Source organism: Bufo bufo, chromosome 3 (genome assembly GCF_905171765.1).
Source record: "Bufo bufo chromosome 3, aBufBuf1.1, whole genome shotgun sequence".
NCBI lineage: Eukaryota > Metazoa > Chordata > Amphibia > Anura > Bufonidae > Bufo > Bufo bufo.
In genome coordinates, this window is record NC_053391.1 from 384,018,606 (window position 1) to 384,031,722 (window position 13,117).

The 13,117-nt window shown below is 46.4% G+C and overlaps 1 protein-coding gene across 1 annotated transcript in view; it reads right to left on the reverse strand.

Annotated features, from left to right (window-relative positions):
• RBBP7 (RB binding protein 7, chromatin remodeling factor) overlaps positions 1-12,631 on the reverse strand; it is a 45,955-nt gene extending 33,324 nt beyond the window's left edge. The window contains exons 1-2 of the mRNA XM_040424741.1: positions 12,433-12,631; positions 3,299-3,443 (exon numbers count right to left, since the gene is read on the reverse strand). Coding sequence (XP_040280675.1) covers positions 3,299-3,443; positions 12,433-12,448 — 161 coding nt within the window. The 5' untranslated portion in view covers positions 12,449-12,631. The remainder of the gene's footprint in view (positions 1-3,298; positions 3,444-12,432) is intronic.
• Positions 12,632-13,117: the final 486 nt, after the last annotated feature.

Sequence of the window (13,117 nt, forward strand, 5' to 3'; positions counted from 1 at the left end):
GACTTCAAGCATTATCTGTTTAATGCTGCCCATCAGAGACGGCGCTTCCTCCTCCATTAACTTGCTTATACACACTTGGCATAGGGGTTTTTCCCAGGCAGAGAGTAGCTTCTTTTTACACACAGCACATCCCCTTTCTTTTGATCTGGAGATCTTCTTGGAAGACTCCTTAGATCAGGACCTGACAAATTTCCTTGGAATCTAGGAGCCAGCTAAAAAAGTTAGGAGCCAGGCGGAGCCGCGTCATAAAGCCCCTAGTAGGTGCCCCCATAGTGCCCCCCCCCCCACTTCTCCATAGAGCCCCCCCAATAATGCTGTATACCATGTTACATATACCGCCGCTCCATCCCCGGACACTATTGACTATAATGGGGACTGGGGTGGAGCTCTGGCGCAGCATGGCAGTTCGCGGTGAGAGGCCGCCGGACTAAAAAGTTGGACATGCAGGACTTTTACCATGCACTGCCGTGCTGCGCCAGAGCTCTGCCCCCATTATAGTCAATGGGGACGGAGCGGTGGTCCGGCGAAACAGCGGAAGGACGGATCCGACAGGGTGAACAGCCTGCCAGATCCATCCTGCCGCAAGTGTGAAAGTACCCTTAGTTCTATAGCTACTGATTGAGACAGAAGAAGGGATGCCTTTAACATATAGATCTCCTTGAGAAGCCAATTTGATCCTAAAGGGTTAATTCAAACTGTAATCTAAACTGTGTCCTGTCACTTCTCTTATCTCTGCTCCGGTCCCTTAACCTCATCACTGCTGCAAAGCATCAGCCGACAGCCTCAGTGTAACCTGTTCTAGAGTCTGACTGACTGTTCTTTTAACTCAAAGAATCGAATGAGTTACTAACTAATCGGATCTTCAGATTCTTTTAACCTGTGACTCATTCGATTCTTTCTTACTTAGGGCTCATTCAGACGGCCGTATGCTGTCCGCAAAAATACTGAATGCTATCCGTTTTTTTGCAGATCCGCAAAAAAACGGATCTGCAAAAAAACGGATAGCATTCAGTATTTTTGCGGACCCATAGACTTCAATGGGGCCATGTCCTGATTTTCACGGACAAGTATAGGACATGTTTCATTTTTTTTGCGGATCCGCAAAAAAACGGATAGCATTCAGTATTTTTGCGGACAGCATACGGCCGTCTGAATGAGCCCTTAGACTCCCTGTACTTGTGTCAGTGACTCAGAGCTGCTAGTGCTTGCCTTGCCTCAGCTCTGATTGGTTGGTGGGCGGGGAGGGGCTGGCAGAAGCAGCTTCCACTCTAGGATCAGATTACACTCCTCCCGAGTCCCTCCCCTCCCTGCTGCCAGCGTCTCTGCTATTGTGTGCTGTGACCGAGCTGTTTCAAACTGTGCTGCCTCCGGACAGAACGGCAGCTCCGCACCCATCGCCCGGGCACCTTTGAAAACGGGCTGAAAAATACCCAAGCGCCAGGACTAAATTCCTGGTCGCCATGGCGACCTGGCGCCTGGGATTTGTCGAGCCCTGCCTTAGATACCCTAGCACAAAAATGACCCCCATGAGCATATACTGTAAAACTGTCAGGGTACAACCCCTCTTACCCCACCCTGGTACGGGCATATCATTGGTGGTTTCAGCGCGCTGAGCCTGCTCCATGCTCACCAAGCAAAACCAGTAAGAATGGAGGAATTGCCAGCTTCTTCCACTCAGCATGGCAGCAAGCTAACTGGGCTTTTCTCCTCTGCACGCATGCCTGCTCCGCCCCTTCCGGCTGTAGCGTTGGCTTACTCCCACCGCCACAACCCGGAAGTAAAGCTTCCAGAATGCGGGGCGGCAGAAGCCCAGGGAGGCTGAAGCCCCTGGAAAGGGAGTGGGGTAGGAGAGAGAAGGGAGCCCAGTCTTCTGCAACGGCTCCTAAAGGAGTCATGCCACGCGGGATAACCCTCCTCACACTATACATAGCCGGGGCTCCCGCAGCTCCATCTTCACTTTATCCAGTGGATCCAATTCCCACCTGTCCCTTAGGACAGCAAACAGAACTGGGGATAGAGGGAATAGTCCCTTTTAAAAGGCGGTTCTGGTTCCCGTTTCATGTCCTGAGGAGGCGGTCTCTCCAGGGGTGCTGTCATAGGCAAAGGGGAAATATATGATCTTTGTCCTAAGAAGTTAACCGAATCCAGATGACCATAAAAACGTTTACCATGATAAAAGGAGAGGCCACATACACATGTGGTTCACTCCATCATAGTCTTAGTAATATGTATTAACAGATGTGCACACAGCTCAGTTCCTATAGACTTGTCCTGTTGGGCAATGTCCCCCAACTTGGCTCTCCAGCTGTTGCAAAACTTTAAATCCTATCATGCAATTCGCCTGAAGCTATCAGAGCATGATGGGAGTTGTAGTTTTACAAACGCTAAACACCAATAGTTTGGAGATCAATGCAGCGGGGGAACACAGGATCACAAACCAAGCTAATATTTTATATGTATCCTATAGCTATACATATGTTGAGGGTGGGAAGAAACCAACACACTAGCCAAAAGTCACCTATTGAGTCTCAAGTGTTAAGTGGGATTCCCATCACACACACAATTATAACATATCCATAGGGTATTCCATACATATCTGATAAATCCAGGTCCCACCTATGGCCCAGAGGTGGTTGGTTCCACAAAACATGCTCGTCTGTTTCTGAAGTCCCAACCATCTCTAGCCACTGTATCCCGGTGGGTCAAGGGCTGGGGAAGGCGCAAGTGGGGATTGAAATACCCCTTCAAGTGTACAATGCTATGCAATCATAAAGCAATTACGCACCACTTAAAAGGGTTTTCCAGGACTTAAATATGGATGACTGACCTTTAGGACAATACCAATATCAGACTGGTGGAGGTGCAATTTATGGTATTTATTTTATGCACTTATATAGTGCTGACATATTCCACAGCACTTTACAGACATTAGCATCAAGCCCCATAGGGCTCACAATCCAAGTTCTTAATCAGTATGTCTTATCATGGTTTTCCTCCGGGTACTCCGGTTTCACCCCACACTCCAAACATAAAAAGAACAAACTACATGCAGATGTTGTCCTTGGTCAGATTCGAACCTAGGACCCCAGCGCTGCAGGCACCATGAGCCACCATGCTGCCCATGACCAGCTGATAGGAACGGGGTGAATGGGACTAAGCTAGTCACCCCCATGAATACCCTCATCTCAGAAATGTGAAGAATCAAAGTCACATTCTGCTCAAACCTGAAATCACAGCAAGCATTATATATCTATATAACTACACCTATCCCACAATACAGTCACACAATGATTTTTACCTGGTAACATCAGGAAGCCACTGCACAGTCAGACTTGGCCACTCCAGGGCATGTGTCATTACCAGGTCATAGAGGAAGGGAGTATTTTTCTTCCAGATTTTGTACTCCTCATTGATAACACGCTCTTCCACAGTATCTTCAAACACTACAGAGATCAGATTAAACAATTAAACAAGACCTGAAAACTCAAATTCTGTGGAATAAGCCATGAATATGACCCCAGGGCCCAATATTAGTTTTCTTTTCCGCTTGAAAAAGGAACAAATGACCACCTTGACTTCAGTGAACACCAAAGCCAGGAATGATGAACTGATTTCTAGATATTACGTTTTTCCTTGCTACATTCATTTTTATTTATTTTTTAAATGATGTTGGCGTAGTTTTATTCCGGCTGCCGTGCTAACACTGGAACTCCGGTCCACCCCCATTATAGTCAATGGAGCCGGAGCGGACCTCCGGCGGCAAGCGTGCACTAGCGGCAGCAAGAATCTGCCAGGCTGTTCACCCGCTGGAACAGCCTGCCAGAGAAGGCTGCCGCTAGTGTGAAAGTAGCCTTATCAGCCCATATTGCCAATGTAAAAAGCTTGTGCTAATCTTCCCTCTTGAAGGGGATTTCCAATCACAGCCTCAAAGGTGATATACAAGACAGTACCTAGAGGGGAGGATTTACCTGCACTCCCCCCTGCTGCTTCTGAGCTCAGCTCCATTAGGGGTGTAGTTAGTGCCTACAGGTAGTGTCCTCATTGGTCCAGGCTGCAGCTCTGCCTCTTTCAGTTGGTCACTAAATATAAAACTATCACAAGCTCATGTCAATTCAGTGCATGAGCAGATTTCAATTACAGCAAAGGTAGAATGATTATAAAGGCCCTGTTACGTGGACTGACGGAGAAGGCCGTTATCAGGAATGAACAGTTTGCCCCACCAGTAATTGTTAAGCAGTTTATCGTTTTTTGTACTTTTGCACAGGAAAAAAAAAAAAAAAAAAGGTTTAAAATAATTTCTTACATTTGAACACTTTACATTTTTCCATTGATAGTTATGTGCAAGTTTCAGCTTTCATTGGGACCATTTTGTGGTACATACAACTTTTTTATCTGAGGTTAAAAAAAAAATATGCAATTTTGTCTTTTACAATATTCAGTGTATGGGATAAAAAGGTTATTATAGTATGTCGTTATGACAGATACCAATTTTGTAAGGAGTTCAGGAGTTGTAAAAAAAAAAACACTAAGGGGAAGAACTATCCCCACCATGTCCCACTAGGAGGCTTCAACATAAAATACACTAATACTGCTGTACTGTCACTGTACAGCCCTGCCAAAGGCATTGGTACATGGCAACCCCTTGGTAATCCATAACTGCATTTTGCAAATGATGAGAGGAAGCCCCCTTCTGCTAACCACTTAGATTCTGTGATCAATATTAACTGCAGCATCTAACTGTCACTAGCAAGTGATTGTGTGGGCAGCTCCTTAGCCACACTATAGTAATAGCTGAGCGCTAACTGCTTACTTGTACAGATATACTGTTACAGCACTGAGTGGGAACAGGTTCATTAGTAATACAGTAGTCAGATGTTAACGGTCATTCTTTTTTTTATTTTTGCAATGTGTAGGGGCAGGGATATTAACCATTTTAGTAATATACTTTAATTACTGAAATTGTAGATTTCTATTAGAAAAATAGCTCTAAAGTGACCCATTTTGAGCCTTAGCAACGCTCCTCTGTCTTCTGTTTACATAACAGTGGAGACTTGCTAATACTGACTTATGTAAACAGAAGACAGAGGAGCGTTGCTAAGGCTCAAAATAGGCCACTTTAGAGCTATTTTCTAATAGAAATCTACAATTTCAGTAATTAAAGTATATTACAAAAATGGTTAGTATCACTGCCCCTACACATTACAAAGAAAAAAAGAATGACAGTTACACTTTAAGCCTCATTCACACATCAGTGATTTCCATCAGTGACTGTTAAGCCAAAACCAGGATTGGAGCCTCCACATGCATAAGGTATAAGAAAAAGAGCTGCACCTGTTCTGTGTTTCCAATCGCACCTGGTTTTGGCTCAAAATCACTGACCGAACACTGACGTGTGACTGAGGCATTATACACCGATTACCTATCCTCAGATCATCAGTATCCATCAGGGAGAATAACAACCCTGCACTAGGACAGTGAGTGGATTCAATCCCTGGTGGTCTGCTACAGTGACATGATTAAAAGGGTTTTTACAATATAATAAGTAACCGTGTAATGCTAGTATACGCCATCACTTACCAAGTGGCCTAAAGTTAGGACGCAGCGCTTTAACGTTCTCCTATGCATGAGCATAGCCTACTGCTCATGAACACGGAGGATTCAGAGTTCATAGCGGACTTTAGTGCTTGGCTGTGCTGAACCAGATCCACACATATTGCCAAGTAAATGATACATCACTACGTTATGAAGCGGGTAACAGATTCTCTCAGAGTGCCATGCTGCGGTTCCACACACCAGTCTTTACCCCTGTCCACTGGAGTAAAATGCGCCTAATTTATTAAGTCCATGCACCAGAACCTCAAATCAACACCAGCTAGAGGCAGGTGCAACGAGCTATAACTTATGCCAGTTTCTGGTGCAAATTACAGTAAATCCGGCGTGCCGTGATAAGCCATGCCCTCCCACTAAGAACCACTTCTTATTACTTTAGAAAATTGGCAAGAAGCTCAAAGTTACAAATTATGGTGCAAATATGACACGCGCCATAATCTGCGGCTTTTTTACTCCACAATAGCGGCCTAAACTCGTTGATGAACGCCCCTCATAGTGCCATGTTTAGCATCAGACCCATCTTAAAGGTGAACTTACACTTTGAACCTTCAGGAAAAGTTACCTCTATTACCAGAATAGTTCCTTCACCAGTTGGAGCACTTTAGGCACCAGACTAGGTCACCAGTATTCTTTAGGCAAGCTCAGACGTGCAGATTCTTATTACCCCTCCAGCGTACACTGTGCACGGGGCAGATACCACATGAGGCCTTACCCTTTAGATGAGGAGCTGTCCCATTCACAAAGTGACATAAGGTCCGACAGCTCCAACCTCAATCCTCCCCTCCACTATTAGATTGTCTCTACAGACTGTAGACTGATGCCATACCCTAGGGAAACTTAAGATACCTGTTCCCACTTCAGAGGCTCCCCGATCCAGGACTATAGTGCCTAAACCGTGGAGAATTGCCAGTATGCATATACCACATGGAATCATCCATACTAATAAAAGCACTGTGTGAGTGCTCAGGGCTGGTGTCCGTGTGTTTGTGACTATTATTGAAGTGCGCATGCACAGCGGCCAAACACACGGCGCACCACAAACAGCCCGGGAAAGGCAGGGAAAATGGCAAAAGGCAGGAACCAAGCTACACAGTGGCAGGGGGGGGGGGGGGGGGGGGGCACGTCCCTCACCGCTTAGCTCCCCGCACTCCTCCCCTCCTTCAAGCCTGCGGCACTCTGAATGGTGAAGCAGGAAGACTTCTCTCCGCTCCACCATTCAGCCTGCAGGCACGGATCGCGCTGCCAGCAAGTGTGTGGGCGGAGCCTGCAGCCGGGAAATCTGCATAAGCTAAGCACGTGGCATTTTTGGTTTATTTTTTTCGCGTGGTATCAAATGGTATCGAGTATCGCAATACTTTAGGGTATCGAAATCTAATCAAATTTGGTATCACAACAGCTCTAACGCTCCATAGAGTTGGGATTTATGGCAGAGTGGTCAGAAGAAAGCCATTACTTTCAGCTAAAAACAAAAAGGCACGTTGTAAGTTTGTGAAAAGGCGTGTGGGAGACTCCCAAAATGTAAGGAGGAAGGTGCTCTGGTCTGATGAGACTAAAATTTTACTTTTCGGCCAAAGAAAACGCTATGTCTGGAGCAAACCCAACACATCACATAAAGAACACCATTCCCACAGTGAAACACGGTGGTGGCAGCATCATGCTGTGGGGATAGGACTGGGAAACTGGTCAGAGTTGAGGGAAAGATGGATGGTGCTAAATACAGGGATATTCTGGAGCAAAACCTGCACCACTCTGTGATTTGAGGCTAGGACGGAGGTTCACCTTCCAGCAGGACAATGACCCCAAACACACTGCTAAAGAAACACTTGAGTGGTTTATGGGGAAACATAACTGTGTTGGAATGGCCTAGTCAAAGCCCAGATCTCAATCCAATAGAAAATCTGTGGTCAGACTTGGGCTACTTTTACACTAGCGTTCGGAGCGGATCCGTCTGATGTTTCATCAGACGGATCCGCTCCGATAATGCAGACGTTCGCATCCGTTCAGAACGGATCCGTCTGCATTAAAACTTAGAAAATTTTCTAAGTATGAAAGTAGCCTGAGCGGATCCGTTCAGACTTTACATTGAAAGTCAATGGGGAACGGATCCGTTTGAAGATTGAGCCATATGGTGTCATCTTCAAGCGGATCCGTCCCCATTGACTTACATTGTAAGTCTGGACGGATCCGCTTGCCTCCGCACGGCCAGGCGGACACCCGAACGCTGCAAGCAGCGTTCAGGTGTCCGCTCACTGAGCGGAGCGGAGGCTGAGCGCTGGCAGGCGGATGCATTCTCAGTGGATCCGCCTCCACTGAGAATTCATTGGGGCCAGACAGATGCGTTCGGGGCCGCTCGTGAGCCCCTTCAAACGGAGCGCACGAGCGGACACCCGAACGCTAGTGTGAAAGTAGCCTTAAAGATTGCTGTTCACAAGCGCAAACCATCCAACTTGAAGGAGCAGAATCCGTATTGCAAGGAGGAATGGGCAAAAATCCCAGTGGTAAGATGTGGCAAGCTCATAGAGACTTATCCAGAGCAACTTGGAGCTGTGATTGCCGCAAAAGGTGGCTCTACAAAGTACTGACTTTAGCTGGGTGAATAATTATGCACATTGACTTTATTTTGTGCTATTTGTCATTTGCTTTACAATAAATAAAAATAAAAACACTCTTCAAAGTTGTGGGCATGTTCTGTAAATTAAATGATGCAAATCCCCAAACAATCCATGTTAATTCCAGGTTGTGAGGCACCGAAATACGAAAAAAGTCAGGGGGGGTGAATACTTTTGCAAGGCACTGTATGATTTTTTTAGTTGTTTTAGTAGTTTTTAATTATAAATTTTTACAGCGTTCACCTGAGGGGTTTGGTCACATGACATTTTTAGTATAGCTACGGACGTGGCAATACCCAATATGTATACTTTTTATTTATTTAAGTATTACACAAAAGCATTTTTTAAACAAAAAATATGATGTTTTAATGTCTCCATAGTCTGAGAGCCATAGCTTTTATTTTTTGACCGATTGTCTTAGGTAGAGTCTCATTTTTTGCGGGATGAGATGACAGCTTGGGGAGCATATGCCTTTTTGATTGCTTAGTGTTGCACTATAAATGATGTTAGGTGACAAAAATTGGCTTTTTTGGCACTATATTTTTTTTTTTTTTTACGGCGTTCATCTGAGGAGTTAGGTCATAGGATATTTTTTTATAGAGCAGGTTGTTACGGACACAGTGATGGCTAACATCTACTTTTTTATTTCACTTTAACACAATAGCATTTTTGAAGCAAAAAAAATAAAAAAATAATCATTTTAGTGTCTCCATTGTGTGAGTCATAGTTTTATTTTTTGGGCAATTTTCTTAGGATCTAATTTTTTGCGGGATGACAGTTTTATTAGTACCATTTTAGGGGGCATATGCCTTTTTTATTGCCTGGTGTTGCACTTTTTGTAATGCAAAGGGACAAAAATGGCTTTATTTTTAAACAGTTTTTATTTATTTTTACGATGTTTATCAGATGGGGTGGATCATGTGATGTATTCATAGAGCCGGTCGTTACAGATGCTGCGATAGCTAATACATGTGGGTTTTCTTTTTTTTCTTCTATTTTTTAAATAATATCAGGGGAAAGGGGCGTTTTTTTTCTTTATTTGAAACAATTTTTTTTATTAAAAACTCGGCTTTTTGTTAAACTTTATTTCTGTCCCACTCTGGGACTTTACTTTTGGGGGTCTGATCCCCTCTGCAATGCATCTGTATTGTAATACATTGCCTGTTAGTGTATTTCTCTGTGTAATACACTAACAGGTTGCCTAGGAGATCAAGCCTGAGGCTGGATCTCCTGGGCACCCATAGAAGGCAGGTCCCGATGCCTTGCAGGGCATCGGGCTGCCTTCTCATCCATCGAGTCCCCGCCACAGCACCGCGGGGACTCAATCGGCTCTCACCCGCTGCACATCCCCTCTATGCCGCGGTCAGCGCTGATCGCGGCATAGAAGGGGTTAATCCGCCAGCATCGGCTTGTACAGCGATGCCGGCGGATACAGCAGAGGCCTGACTATCAGGGACCCCTGCAGTGATCGGGCAGGCACTGCTCTGGTGCCCGCCCGATCACCATGACGTAATAGTACGTCAAAATGCAGGAACGCACCTTCCGCCATGACGTACTATCACGTCATGTCGGGAAGGGGTTAAACAGGTAGTGCGGAGCTCATGCACTACTCTATTCCACAGCAGTATTAGGAGGAGCTGGTAAAATATCCAGTTGACTAGCTTTTTCCCTGAAATGTTCTTAATTGCTTTAGAATACACTTATTGTAGTCCCTGGGTTTATCAAATGTAACCGAAAAGTTTCCCAGTTACAGTTCACTGAAACAATCCCATATAGGATACACGGTTCTACAGCCTGCATTTGATATACTTTGTAGATGATACAATGGCTGTGCTCTATGTTCACTGCTGTACTCAATGATTTGGACTTCACTTGTCTTGCAGAGCGTTCGTTACCTCGTTTGTATGTGCACTAGTGCCGGCACTGTTTTCTGACGCATGACAGTTAACGACTTTACCGCACCGACTTTGCTTCTCAGTTGCGATCAATTGTGATATTTATTTCTTGTTAGAAAAATTTGCGCTCCATATGTACTGCTGTGCAAATGATGAAATGCGTTTCAAAACCACCCAGGTTTCTTCTTCAGTGGTTAGAAATATGGTAAGAGTGAGGGACAGAAAATGATTTCCCATACAGGGACCAAGTAGCTTTCAAAATCTGGACTGGACTATAATACCCAATTGGTATTAATTAAAACCTGGACCGGACTATACTTTATCTCCTTATATACACCATGTGCAGACAATGCGATTATACAGTCAAACTATAACCAACCATGTTAGTTTTCCCATAGGGTCTAGTTATTTTACATTGTTTTGTTCCCATATTATATGTAACATTTGGACCTAACAATTCACGTTTAAAACTCTGTATGACCCGCAAGGTCTCTAACCCAGGGCTCGAGAAATACAAAAGGCGCCAGGTCGCCATGGCGATCAGGAATTTTGTCCTGGCGCCTGGGTATTTGCCCTCACATGGCTGCCCCCCAGTAATCCGGGGCACTCTCGGCACTCCGCCGCCTCTACATGGAGTTAACCGGGGGCGGAGAGCGGGTTAGACAGGGTGGCATCGGGGGAGCGGAGGAGGTAGGTAGGACGCAGTGGGTCTGCATCATGTGGGCATTCCTTCTCCCTGGCTGTAGCGCTGTACAATCGCAGCGCAAGGAGAAGGAACGCCCAGGAGAGAAGCTGATGTCTCCTGCCCATTGCTCCGATAGTAATTAGTATATGGAGCAGGAGACCGTAATGGGGCACAGCAGGCGAACGGAGCGACGCCCAGGAATAATGGTAAGTGCTGGGACATCTCTGGGCGGATCGCATTCCGGAGGAGATGGGCGGGCTGGAGGGACGCGCTGGGCGGCGGCAGTTTGTGAAGGTAGACCGAGCCACTAGGTGCTAATGACGCCCCCATAGCACCTAGAGGCTCATTAGCATATAGATATAAGTTAGTTTTTTAGCGAAACGGCAGGACAATAAGCTGTTATATTAGGATGGTTTGGTAAAGCAGACACTAGCGGATCGCTAGTGTCTGACAGCTAAATATGTAAAAACGAAGTGGTAGAAACCCTTTAAAGAGGGAGCGGGACTATACACTATTATGTTTATTTTTATATAGATTATGATGTTTGGTATATAATTTTAGTAGGTAATAAATGTGGATGCAAGATTGACCAATAGCCGACCATATATTACTGACAGGTGGCATGGCGGGCCGTGCCCTATATTACTGACAGGTGGCATGGCGGGCCGTGCCCTATATTACTGACAGGTGGCATGGCGGGCCGTGCCATATTGTTGTGGCTACAGAAGTGACATCACACACTGCTGCAGCGGTATACGGTATATCACTTCTGCAGCCGAGGGTGGACTGGCAGTGCTGGAGCGGTGGGAGCCCAGGAAGATATTACAGCTCCAAGACCCCCAATGCCTGGTCTCCCAGACACTTGTAATCAGTGATTTTCCCTGTATTACATGGTGGATTTGGTTAGCAGATTCCCACCCGCCAACTGAGGACAGTGCAGCCATTCAGCTGAGGGTTTCCAGTCCTCGTCTAAGGGACACGACCCCTCCGGGTGCAGAGCCGTGGCAGGTGTCTCCACGTGGATTAGCTGTACAGTATGGGGGTAAAGCAGCAGACAAATCACAGCAGAAATCCTTACTGTTCTGATTGCGCCAATAGCCTTACCACAATGTCATCAGAAACAACCAAGAAAGCCAGTCCCTAAACTGAGGACATGACCGACAAAGCTGCAATACCAGACACAACCCATGGGCAGGTGTGGCGCTGTTCCAGGAGGAAAGCATCCACGTTTTTCTCCCTAGCACCACATATTTAAGGTGTATAGATGGATCACTGTATGGGGCCCCCGAGTCAGGACGGCCAGTGCTTTACTGTAGCACGGCAGGGGCCACCCTGAAGGGGTAGTGCCCACCGATCAGACCCTGCTCACTATGCCCTCATGCACACCATCATAACGTGCGGTACACACGGGTGAGGAGGAGCTCAGTGACACGCAGTACAGACCCCGCACACAACAATGGGGGATGCTGCGGAGAAATAAATGGCGCCGGAGAACACAAAGGCAGATATAATAACGATGGACCGGAACCGAGCGAGCAGGAACCCAGTCACACGGCGGGTCTACGGCGTTATCCCGGCGAGGGAAGCACACGGAACTATAAAAGGTGTCAGCACCCTGCCAGGCCCCGCTTACTTTCTTTATTCGCCATCTTTCCGCCGCCTCTTCCAGACGGCCAAGAGCAGCAGAATCAGGGACCGCTCAGCGCCTCCCTACAGGTCACCGGAGACGTTTCCCGCGCGAAAAAGAGAAAGCCTGAGGTGACGCAGCCAAAGGGGCCCCGCCAAAGTTACACAGCTACTTGTATCAGCAGCACGCAGCCTCTAGCCCCGCCCCCGGCACGCAGCGGCGTACGCCGCCATGCTGGAGAAGCCGGCCAATCAGCAAAGAGAAGGCAGCGGCGTCTGCGCTGGGACTCTGGGAGGCCATTTTTAAAACTGGCAAGAAAAGAAGTGGAACCATAAAATACAAAGAGGACGGGACTGTCCTGGAGTACATTACTGTGCACGTGCATGCCACGCGGTACAACATCTTTACTAGTAAAGGGACGCGACGCTGTGTACATGTACTGGATGCACTGGCATGCTTTCTATTGTCTGTCAGCAGCCCCTTGAAACTTGGGAGACACTGACTGGTCCTTTACAAAGGCCTATTGTGAAGAAGGGCAGAAAAATGACACTACATAGGATGTGTTCCCCAGATGTGGTGCAATACGCTTGAGGGAAACCTGGTGATCTGCAGGGCTGCCAAGCAGAATTTTTCTTTTTTCTGCACGACTTATCCCAAAATCACGGACAGACAACATTTTTTTTACAGACAA